Below are 14,411 nucleotides of genomic sequence, written 5' to 3' on the forward strand. Positions count from 1 at the left end.
ATAACATCTGTAGAAATGCAGCAATCTGTAGTGTTTTAACCCTAGCCATTTACCAAGTACCATGGAGCTGCTGGCTAATTCCCCCTCAACCAGAGGGATGGGGAGGAGAATCAGAAAGGAATGTAAAACTTGAGGGTTGAGATAAGAACAATTTAACAAATAAAGCAAAAGCCCTGTACATAAGCAAAGCAAACCAAGGAATTCTTTCACCGCTTCCCTTCAGCAGGCAGCTGTTCAGCCATCCCCAGGAAAGCAGGGCTCCATCATGCGGAATGGTTACTTGAGAGGACAAACACCATAAAGCCAAATGTGTGTCATTGTCCCCCCTCTCCCGCCCTTCTGCTTCCCCCAGCTTATATATACTGAGCATGACACCATATGGTGTGGAATATCCCTTTGGCCAGTTCGGGTCAGCTGTCCTGCCTGTGCCCCCTCCCAGTTTCCCGTGCCCCTCCAGCTTCTCGCTGGCAGGGCCCAGGAAACCGAAAAGTCTTTGATTGAGTATAAACATCACCCAGCAACAACCAAAACCATCAGTGTGTTATCAACATTGTTCTCACACCAAATCAAACACAGCACTGCACCAGCTACTGAGAAGAAAATTAACTCTATCCCAGTTGAAACCAGGACACAATTGCAGCTTCTGACTCTTCATACGTAACTGGCTTGTTTTTTACATCTCTCTTCTGTTTCATGTGCCGAAGGAGATGAAGTGTATACCGTTTTCTTGAGTACATGCATATGTAAGTATGTGAGTATCAGTGTGTGTCTGTCCACCTTGCCCATACTAACTTTTGATCCTGTGGCTAGTTTCATTCGCATTTGAAAAAAACCTAAAGATCTAAAAAAAAAGTAGCAAATTGATCTAATTAGTCTTAACGAATATAGCTGCTGAGCAGGGCTGAGAAAATGCATTTGTGCTCTCTCAAACTGCGTTGTTATCAGAGATTTCACTGGAGAGCAGTATGAAAACAGTGCATTAATAAACACACAAACTGGAAGAAAACATTTAGCTAAAATCTATACCTTAGTGGATAAATTTAGGTTTTGGTAGTTTCTTGCTCAAGGAATGATTTGTTCTACAAATACAAGGACGAGCTGTTGAACACCTCAGATGCAATAAAACTGATACTCAGCTGCAGTATCACAGTTACAAGTGACAAATAAAGCTCAGAAAGGTTATTTTATTCTGGTAAGTGGTGAGGTTGTCCTGCCTGTTCCTACTGACCAGAGTAATCCAACTAAAAGGCGCATATGCAGATCAGTTTGCAGTGGAGTCTCTGACCTGCAAAGGGAGATGCTAACTTCTGGCACTAACCTGGACTGCATCTTCTTCAGTTTTGTGCAAAGCTTAGGACGGTTGTTTTTATTAAGGAATATTACACAGAGATTAGGTTTGCCTTCAGCTGGTTCATGTTTAGGAAGGCAGTAAAAAAGGAGGAAAATTGTTCTAGCTCTCCTGTACTGTTCAGCATTGTTTTCAAGTACTTCAGATTTATTCTGCTGTGAAGAACAATAGGAAATTGCAACTGAGAAAATGTTCATCAACCATCACAGGGAAGAAACATTTTTATCTATAGTTAGGTGGCAATAACAGCACTTGCAGATCTGGAAATAGGTGTTGTGATTCAATGCACACCATCCATCCGCCTTGTCTTCACCTCAGCAAACCTCCAGCTGTTTCTGGCATTCTGAAAGCAAACTATAATACACAATTTTCTGGGAGAGAGCAGAATAAGGAGGAGCCCTTCCCTCCTCTTCATTAAACTGTGCCCCCCCAGGGCGCCTGTTTGCTTCGCAAAACCAGAAAGCGTGCAAGATGAAGCATGGAAAATAAGAGCCTGCAGCAAAAATAATGACGCCCTGGGAGATGGAGAGATGGGAGCAAACGCTCATCCTGAGGGACCTTGGTGCGATTTTCCAGCCATCACCTTCCAGGCGGTTCCATGGATGGGATTTTTTTTTTTTTTTTTTTTTTTTTTTTACTTTCTCGCTGCAACGCACAGCTCTGATCAGCAGTGTTGCTTACAACTTTCAGCTGTACCCCAGAGATATTTTATTTTACGCTTCTAATCGGATCTAGGGACTTTTAAAGAGATGTAATTTACAGCTTTTCCTGGAAACCTGCCAGAAAAAAAAGTTCTGATGGCTGTTAACAGGCAATACGCAGCTGCCAGGCCCAGCGCTGCCGGCCTGCGGCCCTGCTCGCCCAGGGGTCACAGCGGGGAGCAAAACCTGCCGGCCGGGGGTGCGGGGCCGGCCGTGGGGCGCGGGTTGCGTGCCCTGCGCGTCCGCGCTGCCCGCCCACGGCCCCGCGCAGCTCCCCGCTGAACCGCTGCCGGTTTTCAGTCAGAAAAGCTGAAAACGGCCGAATGACGTCAAGGCTAATGTCGACCCTGCCAGGTTTCCTTCCCGAAGCAGCGGTCAGCCGTTAATGCCGGAACTTTAGGGGTACGTGGGAACGTTTCAACGCCGCCCCTCTCGCCCCGCGCTGTAAGCGGTTTCAGTCAGCGGCGGTGCAGCGCGCCTCAGCCCAGCCGCCCAACGGCCGCGGGGTTTTGTCCCCTCTCGCCGCCCGTACCCAGCCGCCAGGCCATGGCGGGACGGCCGGCGCCGCGTCCCAGCACGTCGACAAACGCTGAGGGGACTACAGCTCCCAGGCGTGCTCCGCGCCGCCGTGCAGGGCGCAGCGTCCCCCACCTCCCCACCCCCTGCGCCATCTTGGCACCCGCTTCTTCCATCTCCTCGCTCGCGGAGGGTGGTGGCCAGAGAGGGCGGGAACTACAGCTCCCGGCGTGCCCTGCGGCTCCCGCGCATGCGCTCTGTGTCCCGCCGCCATCTTAACCCGGGGCAGCGCTGCCGCCGCCACCGCCACTAAACAAACCCGAGAGCGGCACCGGCGGGGGGAGGAGGAGCAGGAGCCCGAGCCCTGTCGCTGAGGAGCCTTTCGATGTGCCAAGCACGGCCGGGCAGGTGGGTCCCGCTCCCCGGCAGCGCCGCCGCGCCTCCGCGCTTTGCCCCGGCTGCTTCCCCTCGGGGAGAGGGGCAGCTCCCCTTCCCTGGACGGCGGGGACTCGCCGCCCCCTCACGGGCCCCGGCCCGCAGGCAGCACCCCGTCCCCCGCCCGCAGGCCACCGGCGCTGTCTCTCCGCCCGGCGCGGGGAAGCCGCGGCCGCCGACCGCTCCCTCCCTCCCTCCCTCCTGCCGGCGGGGGCCCCCGGGGACGGCCGCCCCCGAGCCCGGTGGGGACCCAGCGCCGCTCGCTCCCGCCGGTCCCCCGCGCCGAGGGCCCTGGAGGGCCCCAAGAAGGGCGGGCGGGGAGTCCCCGGGTGGCGGCTGCCTCCGGGTGCCCTCGTAGGAGATTCTCCCTCCCTCCAGCACCGCGCTGGAAGCTGCGACGGCTCCGGGGCTTTTGTTCCCGGTGCCCAACCCCCGCCGCCCCCCCGCTGTGCCGTTCCCTGCCCGGGGCGCACGGCGCGGCCGCGGGCTGGTCCCAGCCGGCTCGCCCTGCTCGCCTCCGGCTCCTCGTTTTCCTTTATTATCCTCGTTGCAATGGGGAGATGCGCCCTCCCTTCTCGTCACCCCCGGAATCTCGCCGCGATGTGATCGGGCGAGGGGGTGTTCCCGTGTTTGGGTTTTTTTTGGGGGCTGGTGCTGGTACGTGGAAGGCAAATTTCCACGGTGTTTTTGCCATTCTGTCATATAATAGGCTAGTGCTAAATGCATTCCCCGGGGGGAAGGGGGAGCGTGCGGTTAGCTGGAAGAGTTCTTATAATAGGTACTCAGTGCATAAAGAGAGGGAGGAGACTTGAACATCAATTCGGAGAGCGTTTCAGCATGAAAAAAGGCTGGAGAAGGAGAAAGCAAACTCGGTAAAAAGGCTTGGGTGATGGATTCGAGCAAGGGAGTGCAGGAAGTCCGTGCCCTTGTGAAGCTGCTGAATTCCTGCATGGCAAAACATGCCATTACAAAGGTTGGAGCCTGGAGCTGGAGTGCGAGGGAGTATGTTGGTGGAGATGTGAGCAGGCTGAAGAGAGTTTACATTAATTGGCTTGGGAAATCGATAAATGATGGACTTGCATTTACTGCATTTATATTCCTTTTCCAGCGAGGCTGAGCTCAGTGGGCACACAAACACAAGGGAAAGATGCCTGTGGTGTGGCCAACTCTTCTGGATCTTAGCAGAGATGAATGCAAGAGGATCCTTCGCAAACTGGGTACAGTAAGATACAATTTGTGGGTCTGTATGTTTGCCCTTTTAAGATTTGCCTGCCTGCTGCTTCCACGAAATACTTTAATATGTCTACAGGCAACTTACAAGTCATTTCCTGCATTTTGCATGTGTCATTGGTTTGACAGCCCTGGCTTAAAATGATGTTTGGCAGATGCTCTCTGCCTGAGCAAAATGAATAGCACAGAATTGTTTTGGTTTGGTTGAATCTCTGACCATGGATGTCCTGGTCCATCTCAGCCTCGATGTTGCAGTGTTGTGCTGTTGTTCTTTTTATGACTATTAACGTGCAACGGGATGCACTGTGAGAGGAGGGTCTTCATTTTTTTTTCTAATCTGTATTGGACACCTTTTTGTACCAAAAGAGGTGATGGTACCCTAGTTTAACTGGCACTGCGGGACTGAGGTCAAGCAGTAAAGACTTGAAACAGGAGGAAAAAAAAAGATTGTGATGGTTTGTGATTTGCAGTTGCACAGATTATCAGGGAAGTGTGAAAACAATGTTCTTACTTAACTGTCATAACAACAGCAGCTTTTTGCATTGTTACAAATGTAGATCAATATCAGAGTCCCCTGCCCATTAGATAGGTATTGGGAGACTTTTTTGTGCTCTGTCCTTGTAAATATATGTGTACAAGGAGACTTGCTTTTGTATTTTGGAAGGTAATAAAAATATTTGCTCTTTCCTTATGTATCCACTTCCAACTACCACAGGAGAGGGAATCCTTTGTTAAGCCATTGATCTGATCTTGCATGGTTGTTTTTGAGTTCTTGGAGATTAAATTCTTTTTATTTAGGTGTTTTTTTGGTTTTGTGTGGGGTTTTTTTTTTTTGCCAGTTACATGATGCATAATAATAGAAGGGAAGAAAAACCCCATAGATTTGGTTTCAGACTTTCTTCTGAGGAGCATAATCTAGGAGATGATGTCAGGAAGAAAGCTGAGGCTCCCTCTAACTTCCCGTGACTGTCAAGTCACAGTTATTCTTGTTCTCATTTTACTTGAACGTTAAAAGATGATGTGCTGTACTTTTTAACTGTGCCAAGGTTCTTGTATATTGTGAAGCCATCCACTTTATTTTCTGAGAGTTGAGGATTTATTTTCCCTCTATTTGCCCTTTTTATTTGATTTCTTGGGAATCTGGGATTTGCGTTCTGTTGAAACAGCGATGCAGATGTTGCACACAGCATTGCAACTAAGCTGTGTATCCATGAAGGCGACAACCCTGCACCTTAAGCGAGGCTCAAGAAGTATGAAAGCTAGGAGAAAGTGCAGGGTGCCAAGATTTGGACTGGGTCTGTGCTACTAAATTTTGTTAACGTAGCTCTGCTGGCTAGGAGCATGGAAAAAAAACTTCTACCCCAGCTGACAGTGGTGTGCTGGCAGAACCTTGCTGGTGCAGCCGAGCCAAACAGAACTGCGGCTACACCTCCTTCAATGACATAACCTAGGCTGACAGGAAATTATTTTTTTTTTTTTCTTACTGGCATGAGCAGTGTCCCCACAAGAGGGCCCTGCCAGCGTGATAGAGGATTGTAGCAGCCCTGTCTCTTCTGGGGTGGAGAAGCTCTTCTGTTAAATAGATGTACCACAAGAGTGGAGGGTGAAGGAGCAGTGGGAGCAGCAAATAGCTGTCTAACAGTCATATCCAGCAATATTTATAGAGTCCCACTTTCCAGCTCTCAGCCCAACATCTTGTTTGGCTGACTGTTCAGCAATTCCATCATGAATGAAATGCAGTGGTGTAGGTGAGGCTGAAATGCACCCTGAGGTGTGCAATACCTAGGGTTTTTCTGCAGCATTTGTGACTTATAACTGAGTAAGTGGGTGATGGTAGCACCTTACACTTGAAATAATGATATTTATTTGTGAAACCTGTTTTGGCTGTTTGTATGTTGTGTTGGAAAGAGAGCGCACCAGCTAGTGATTGCTATGTAGACATAAGGGTAAGGAAGCTAGTTACAGCTGTTCTGTAATCTTTACTACATTCCAAACAGCCAGAATATGCATTTTTAAAGTCCTAGTGTAGTGGATCTCTATTAAAAATGCAGAAAGAAGAAAAAAAATCTGTCCTTGCTAAATAATTATATGGTTGTATCTGAGAATTACTTTATGTTGTTAACAGAGTAAAATAATTAGTATCTTAAATATTGTAACATGGTTGTCTAAATAAATGTTGATATTAGTAATAACCATTGCATTAATTAGCAAATGTTTTATAACTGAAGCTGTAAATGCTTCTGTAGGTCACTCGGCATCCCTGTGCAGCCTGCATAGTTAACAAAAGCGACTTTGCTTTGTGTTTTGCCTGCTTAATCAGGACAGGAGAGCAGGACTTCTTTTCAGCACAATTCCTTGATTTGATTTCTAAATTAGCTCTTTGGAATACCAAACTGAAAGCTTTTCAGAATGGTATCAGTCTTTCTTTTGCAGCAAACTTCAGAGGTGTTAGGTTTTGGCCTGCCCATTTGATTCTTGCTTTTGGTTAACTGGGATCTGTTGTGGGGTTGGTTTGGGTTGGCCGCTGAAATGGGTGTGATACTTACATAGAAGGCACCTATGTAAGTATTAGAAGAATTTGTATTTCTGGTTAAAGCAGGAGTTTCAGAAATGTTTCCTTAAGCTGTGCTAAGCTTAGAATAGAAAGTCGTTCTTCGCCAAATTAGCAGACTCCATTATTTGTATTAGGTATATTGTCACTCTGTTTACTAGGACAAAATTCAGACGCATGACATTTACATAAGTCACCTGGAATTACAAATACATGTTAAATCAGAGTTGTATTTTTGAGAATTAAATCTTCATGATGGCTCTACATTTAAGAGTAGCTGGATTGTTTCTTTTGTGTTGAGCAGATTAAATTCGGTGTGTTGCATTCTTTTCAAATTCAAGCAGTTGTACATATGAAGTAAATGGGCATAAAAGATTATGGTGATCGTATTTAACAAACTAGAGCTGATGTTCTCCATGGGAATTGAGGAAGGGCATTACAAAAAAAAAAAAATATCAGTTGCTCTTTTGATAGTATATTTCTTTTTCAAGCCAAGCTTTTCCATGGAACTTTCAATAATGGTACGTGTTAAAGATCTTCTGCTTCTGGAGAATTCTGAGCTATTCTCTCCAAATTTGGGGACTATTTCTTCAAGCTTTCTGGCTGAACTGTCAGCTCAGAGAGAGCTTGACATATTCGGTTGGTTTTTAAACTGGATAATCCTCTGTGATGATACAATTGTTTCATAGAAAAGCTGTATGCTGCAGAGTAATTGACTGAGAGAGTTCTAAATCATCAATCTCTTTTGAAAAGCACGAAATAATTGAAAGACATGTTCCTCTTAATGATTTTGAAAATTAATGGAATACTGTCAGTAATACTGAAAGTAACTACCCCACCCCCCCCCACCCCCCCTTTGCTGTGAGCATTAAATAGAAATACTGTTTGTTCTAATTCTTCAGAACTGGAGGCATATGCAGGTGTCATCAGTGCCTTACGTGCACAGGGAGACCTTACGAAAGAGAAGAAAGATCTTCTTGGAGAACTCTCTAAAGTGCTTAGGTAACCCTGACCTTTTTAAAATAAGGACCAATGACCTGTTTTCTTTTAAAGTATTGCATGCTCTTTCTAGTCATTACTATCACAAAGCAAATCTTAATTTGGAGGAGTAATTCTCCATCTTGTGGAGATTTAATTCTTATTCTGCTCTGAGGTTTTGATAAAGAAAACAACTGTGCTTCTGTGGCGGAAGCGTTTCTGTTTTGTGGGTACTTTGTGAGTTATAGAGTGTTAAAAGGATTACAGCTAGCTCGTGAGCATGTGCTAGCTTGCAGTTTTGTCAAGGTAGGACTTCAAGGTCTTTGGGCCCAAGTTCCATCAAGAAAGAAGGCTGCATGTTCGGTGCGAATTTTTCTACTGTATGCTTTGCATTTATTGCTCTCATTAGGAGGTTGGATTCTAGCTGTTTTGCAGGGGTACCCTCTGAACAGTAGTGTTTCTTTTATTCTTCGGTAATATTTTTAAACAATAATACATTCATTCTTTCTCACTGTGATAGCACAAGTTAAGTGACAATCTCTTAAATGTAAATGACTGTTCCCTTTTGTCTCTTGAGTAGATTATTCATAAGTTTAATTTTAGCTAGAAGTTTTAGATAAATGTTCATGTCTCCCTCTGACTAAAATATATTGCTGGTTTTTTTAATAGTATTTCAACAGAGCGACATCGTGCTGAAGTTCGGAGAGCAGTAAATGATGAACGACTAACGACTATTGCACACAAGTAAGTTACAGGTCATTTTCTACATGATTTCCAAAGGTACCCTTTGGAAAATCCATTATGTCTTATATGAACGATAGAACTTTGGAAGATTGATAATGGTTTAAAGAACAGTAGTTAAAACAATGTATGGATGAAGGAATGATGGTGTCAGACTTAAACCAGGGAACTAGAAATGGTTGTTTAGTACTGTTGCATTTTGGATCTGAAGACATGGCAGTCACTGTACAAGTACAATATAAGAAACAGTCTTTTGTCTTGAAGAAGTTCCTGTGAGATAGGTGAGAAGAAACAGAGTGGAGAAAATAGAGAACTCCATATGCAGGATAAAAATGTTTGCTTTATTATTATTTGTTTTGCCTTTAATTTTATTTAAATCTGTTTGGAAAGGTTATATTAAGAGGGACTTTACATAGAAAGAACAAAGAGGGAGAGAGGAGGCAGAGATTAGTGGAAAACAGTGTATCAGCACAGAGGGGAAAAAAATTGTCAGAATAAAAAAACTGCAGCAAGCTAACTGATGACATCAGTGTCCACCATTCGCTGTTTAATGCAGCTGCTGTGCTGGTATTAACTGGGCTGATTCCTGCTTGCATTTGCTTTCGCAAGCTCCACATGATTTTGAGAGGTGGAGAGGAGCAAGAGGGCCAGTGCTTACATGTCTTTGAGAGTTATTTAACAGTCTTACGATTAAGGACTGTCTTTAAACAGAGCTGGATTGTATTTTTTTTCTTTTTTTGTGTGTGTTAAAAACATTGATTTTTAAGTTTGACTACTGTAGCTTAGGTGTTAGGGGGAGAAAAGAGGAAATCCTACAGATTTCCTGTAGCAGGCCACTTGAAGTTAGCAAATGTCTGATCCAAGACTTGCCAAAATCAGCATACTGTTTTGAGTGCTGCAGAAGGACATTTTCACATTTTAGTGTTTTAATGTTCAAATCTGAAGAGTTAGATGTATGCTGTTTACCAAACAACAACCACCAACTTCCTTACGCTCCTTTAAAGAAAGGGTGGGGGGAGGGGGATGAGCATTTAATTGTCAAATCAGGATTCTTTCTTGAATAGTTTCCTTTTTAAGTATTAGTCCTGTTTTTAGCGTTTTACAGAATAAGTATAAAGTTTGTCCTGAGGTGTTGAACTTCAAATGGATGAAATATAATCCAGACAAGGTGCAATTGTGAAGTGGTGCATATTTTTATTTTTCCTGGGGTAATTCTTTGTGTAAGTGATGGTTGGTAATACAGTATTTGACTTACATAATTCTCTAACTCTTTCGGAAAGCCAACTTTGTGCTAGCTTTGCTATGGGCAAAATTTCTAGTCTTACTTTTTATTTTAGAAAAGTATTTTCACTTCAGCTGATGTAGCTCTGCTTATACTATATAAATATGTATGAAGAATGCTGAAGCATATCAGGATTTAACGACAGAACAAATCCTTTGCATTTTACAAACTAATTTGTGGTAGTTTTTGCTGGAACTTATTTGCAATAGTTCACTTGAAGTTGTTTTTCAGAATATATTAATGGGTTGATTTGCTTAAGAACATAACATTGAAAAATAATTTGCTTTTCTGGTTTTGCTGATTTGACAAATGACTCATGTAAAACAGCCATAAACAGAAACATTTTTCCATCTAGATAAGAACAGCATTTTTTGGAAACATTCTCATTTGTGTGTAAGTACTAAGGTTAAGAGAAAATTAGAGCAGCAGGCTGGTTTCCGCTGAGGAAGATGCGGAGGGTGTGTTTAAATCACCTTATGTTCTGTTACCTTGTTTGGGACTACTTTAGTAAGTCTGAGAAACTCTTCTGCTTAGGTAAAACAGGATTTGCATTAAAGCAGAGGGCTTTTTCCTCTAATGTAATCAATTTCAGTAGTCTTGTATACAGTCTATTCAATGCCTAGGGATTTTTGTCATCCAGAATTGGAGAGTGTACCGACTCTATCTGAATTCTAGGTAATCTAATATGGCAATTTTGAGTATGACATGCGCACACCTCTGGCCCATTAAGGGCTTTGTAAAACAAAACAGTAAAAGAAGAGGCAAATCTTACATTTTTTATGGGACGGTTTCTGCATGAGGTGGGAAAAATGTAAGGGCTTTCATGAAATGAAGAAAGTTGATGATTGCTGTACTGTGTCTTTAGAAACTGCTTTTTAGGCTTTCATTGTTGAAAAAAGGCACTTAAGAATACTGCATATTTTGGAAACTCTGCAGGATACTTACAGAATGTGCGTTTCTGTTTAGTATGTCTGGACCAAATAGCTCTTCTGAATGGTCTATAGAAGGTCGTCGACTGGTACCACTGATGCCACGGCTTGTTCCACAAACAGCTTTTACTGTTACCGCTAATGCTGTTGCCAATGCAGCTGTTCAGCACAATGCATCTCTTCCAGTTCCTGCAGAAACTGGGAACAAAGAAGGTGAGAGAAAGACGGGATTCTACTGCAGTCTGTGGGAATATAAAAAATGTCACAGTTGAAATTGTTATCTTAGATGTGAAGTGTTAGATTAAAAAAAACCACCCAGATTTTCTCTTATTATATTCATAGAAATATGAAAAAATACCTTTGTTTTTACTTCTTAAAGATGCCTTTGCAGCATCTGCAGCAGAACTCAGACAGCTTTGTGTTAATGAACACAGAAGCAACTGAAACTTAAAAAAGAAAAAAAAACCCCAGGAAAATAGGGGGAAATTCACTGGGTAACTTGTTAATTTCTATAAACTATAAAACCTTGACTGATGGCTTTAGATTTTATGAAGTTCTGTAAGTGGTGAAAGATGTTTCAGAACGCTATTCTAAGAATGTAAGTAGGTTTTGGTGAAAGTCAAGAAAATTTTGTTGGGTTTCTCCCTTCCCCCCCCCCCCCCCTTCCCCCTTCAGATGAAACATACTGAGTTAACAAGTTAAGATTGCTTTCTGCTTTCCCTATACCTTTTAAATAATGCTAGTACACATTTCATCTGGCTTGGCTGAATGGGCTTGAATTAGGCTTCATGCAACTGGAGAATGTGTAACACTTCTTGAAAGAAGCTGTTTTATTCTGGTTTTGTGAGAAGTACTGGATTGTTGTTCTATTACTTAGAAGCAACAGTTTAAAAGAGCTGATTAGCAAAATCAGTTGTTCATTACTGAAGGAATATTTTGGTTTCTTCAGCTGATGCGCTGTTGAGGAGCGGCACTAGCTATTTTCTATCAGCAGTGTAGATATGGTCATTTACAGAAAAGCAAAAATTGAAATACTGAATTAATGCTAAAATGACAAATAACAGGTTGTAAAGTAAAACTTCAGAATAATACAAATAAAAAGTCTAGAATGGGCAGTGCAGATTTCTGGGATGGGTGGAGGGAGGTTAGATTTCTATGTTGTCTTTGAAGGCAGTTAATTCCATGGCTATGCTTAAGTCAAGCTGGGGAGTATTCAGCAGTAACAGGATTGCAGAGGCAAAGATGTGGATAATGACCCAATAAGTCTTTGGCTTCCATTTCTATTGTTAAAAGAGTGATAGAATAATGGGATTCTGCACTTCAGTTATATGGAAGGTGTCTTTTCTCCTCTTCAGTGGTGGTTTGCTATTCCTACACAAGTACCACTTCAACCCCAACATCTACCCCTGTTCCAAGTGGCAGTGTAGCAACAGTGAAGTCCCCCAGACCCGCCAGTCCAGCCTCCAATGTAGTCGTCTTGCCAAGTGGAAGTACTGTTTACGTCAAAAGTAAGTGATACTAGCAACTGATTAACCAAAGGGAAAGAAAGGGACAGTCTTGTGGCTGAAGCATGAAGTGAGTTAAACACTCTGACCCTGGGCAAGTCATTTAATGCCTTTGTGTCTTCATTTAATCTAAAGAATGAATTTGTTGCTTCCCTTTTTCAGAGAAATTGTGTTCAGAATAAATCCACTCACTGTAAAATGCTGCAGGGAGCAGTAATGGCAAAGTCAACAAGTGAGAGGTGTTTTGAAAATAAAATACAGGAATTGCTGTATATCAGTGGATTTCTAATCCAGCTTGTTAAGAACTAGTCTTAAAGGTGGCTCTGCTGGTTGCTTCTGCAGAGGACTTCCCTTTTCCTTCTGTTTAAATAATGCATAGTAGTCACTTATTTGAGTTAGGAAAGGTCCCTCCTTTCCACTTTCACAGTTGACCTAGATTATTTTAGAATACCATAGTTTGGTAAGCATTTATATGCTTACATTAACTATGTCTGGCCATTTTGTGATGTATTTGGAAGCAAATCTTAATGAGGTTTGTGTTCCTGGGCAACTGTGAAAACTCCATACAAAATCCCACCAGATACCCATCTTCATGTTTTTAACTTTGGAAATACAAGGTTCTATCCATGTCTAGAAACAGTCTTTTTTTCTTGTCTCCCCCAACCTTTTTTTCATTAGCTAATAAATCACCTAGTTCTTAAAGCAGAATTACGTCCTCATACATATGCCCAGCTCATCAAACATAGTTTTATTTAACTAATAATTAAAAATTTTTCCTTCCGCCTTTTTTGGTGTCTATCAAAATGTAGGTGATAAATACAGATTAATAGTGAAGTTGATAAGTGCTGGTTTTATGCTTGCTGTGGATACCTTTAATATTAAAAAATTATTTTAATCTTTATGCTAGATGTGCATGTTTGTATAAACTTCGAGCTAGTCAGAAATGTCACATTGTATGTAAATGTAATGTTACCTGCAAACCACCATCTTTAATGGCTACATTAACCCACAGAACCCATTACATTAAGATTTTTCATTTTTCTGATTTAATGCACTGATCACTCATCTTTAGTTTAAAGATTCAGGGGAAAATGTTCTTAACCTCTTAAAAATTTAATTTAGAGTTCTATTGAATTATTACGTGGTAATGAGTATAAAACCAGTGTAGACACACGATAGAGGGATGAAAGGTTCTCATTTTTATTCTGTTCATCCCTAGATTTAACTTTTCCCCCACTTCATGCACTTCATTTTATTCTTTTTCTTTTTTAAAGGAATTGTGTTTTTCAGAGTATATCAGTCACATTAGTTTTAACAAACCTACTTAAGAGCAAACTGAGGAGGCCTGAGTTAGTTGTGACTTTGCCACTGATCTGTTATGTGACCTTATCCAAGTCACTGTCTGATTGAGCCATTAACCTCTCCGTGCCTCTGCTTCCTTGCTCGTCAAGTGTGAATTATGGTTAAGCTGTATTACCTTTCAGCTAAATGCTTGTGGAAGACTTTGTGCAAATGCAGTTTCTAACGTGAAATTATAGGAATAACGTTCTTAAAGCCCCAGCAGTGAAAACAGGAGATTAAATGAGCTGTACCAACATGGAATAATGTTGTGCTAGTTTAATCTTACTTTCTTACTTCTGTGGTTAATTGGGGTGGTTTTTTGGGTGGTTTTTTTGTGAATAACAAATAGCTTTATCTTCAGTATTTCTTGGTGACCCACCAAAATAACAGCTGTGTCCTAACATCCTCTCGCTTGTGGATTTTTGATTCAAATGGGTTCTGAGATTCTGAAATTCCTGCACATTTTCAATGCGATTGGAGACCTCAGAGTTGAAAGTTTGTGTAGTGCACTCACTAATACTTAAAAGCTAGTTCATAATAGACCTTAGTCATGTAACCAAATCTCTGCTTTATAGATGGAGATCACCACCGGGCTTCTTCAGGGCCATAAAGTAATTGCTGATTAGAGCTTTGAAATCCAGACTTGTAGATCCGCTCTTCGTCTGTACTGTTGCAGCCAGCTAAAACTATGTTTTGGAGTTCAAAGCAAATTTGAAATAGAGCCTTTGCTTCTCTTCTCTAGTTCAATTTCCCGTTTTTACGTGAATGTAACTGTCAGCCTTCTGAAGTGTACCTGCAAATGAGCTGGTACTCATACTAAGGGCAAATCCCATTTTTCAGAAATCACTTGCTAT

The 14,411-nt window shown here is 42.4% G+C and overlaps 1 protein-coding gene across 15 annotated transcripts in view; it reads left to right on the forward strand.

Annotated features, from left to right (window-relative positions):
- Nucleotides 1–2,817: 2,817 nt before the first annotated feature.
- The window catches only part of EMSY (EMSY transcriptional repressor, BRCA2 interacting), a 49,904-nt gene continuing 38,310 nt past the window's right edge, over nucleotides 2,818–14,411 (forward strand). For 11 of the 15 annotated variants that reach the window (XR_008820099.1, XM_056327915.1, XM_056327926.1 and 8 more), the window contains exons 1-6: nucleotides 2,818–2,973; nucleotides 4,109–4,217; nucleotides 7,684–7,783; nucleotides 8,429–8,503; nucleotides 10,749–10,924; nucleotides 12,067–12,219. Coding sequence is in view for 14 of the 15 variants with exons in the window: in XM_056327915.1 (XP_056183890.1) it covers nucleotides 4,148–4,217; nucleotides 7,684–7,783; nucleotides 8,429–8,503; nucleotides 10,749–10,924; nucleotides 12,067–12,219 (574 nt within the window). In the remaining variant the exon portion in view is untranslated. Of the gene's footprint in view, nucleotides 2,974–4,108; nucleotides 4,223–7,683; nucleotides 7,784–8,428; nucleotides 8,504–10,748; nucleotides 10,925–12,066; nucleotides 12,220–14,411 lie in introns of all 15 variants that reach the window. The other 4 variants (XM_056327925.1, XM_056327929.1, XM_056327930.1 and 1 more) reach the window with 2 other exon arrangements.

Source organism: Falco biarmicus, chromosome 2 (genome assembly GCF_023638135.1).
Source record: "Falco biarmicus isolate bFalBia1 chromosome 2, bFalBia1.pri, whole genome shotgun sequence".
NCBI classification, from domain to species: Eukaryota; Metazoa; Chordata; class Aves; order Falconiformes; family Falconidae; genus Falco; species Falco biarmicus.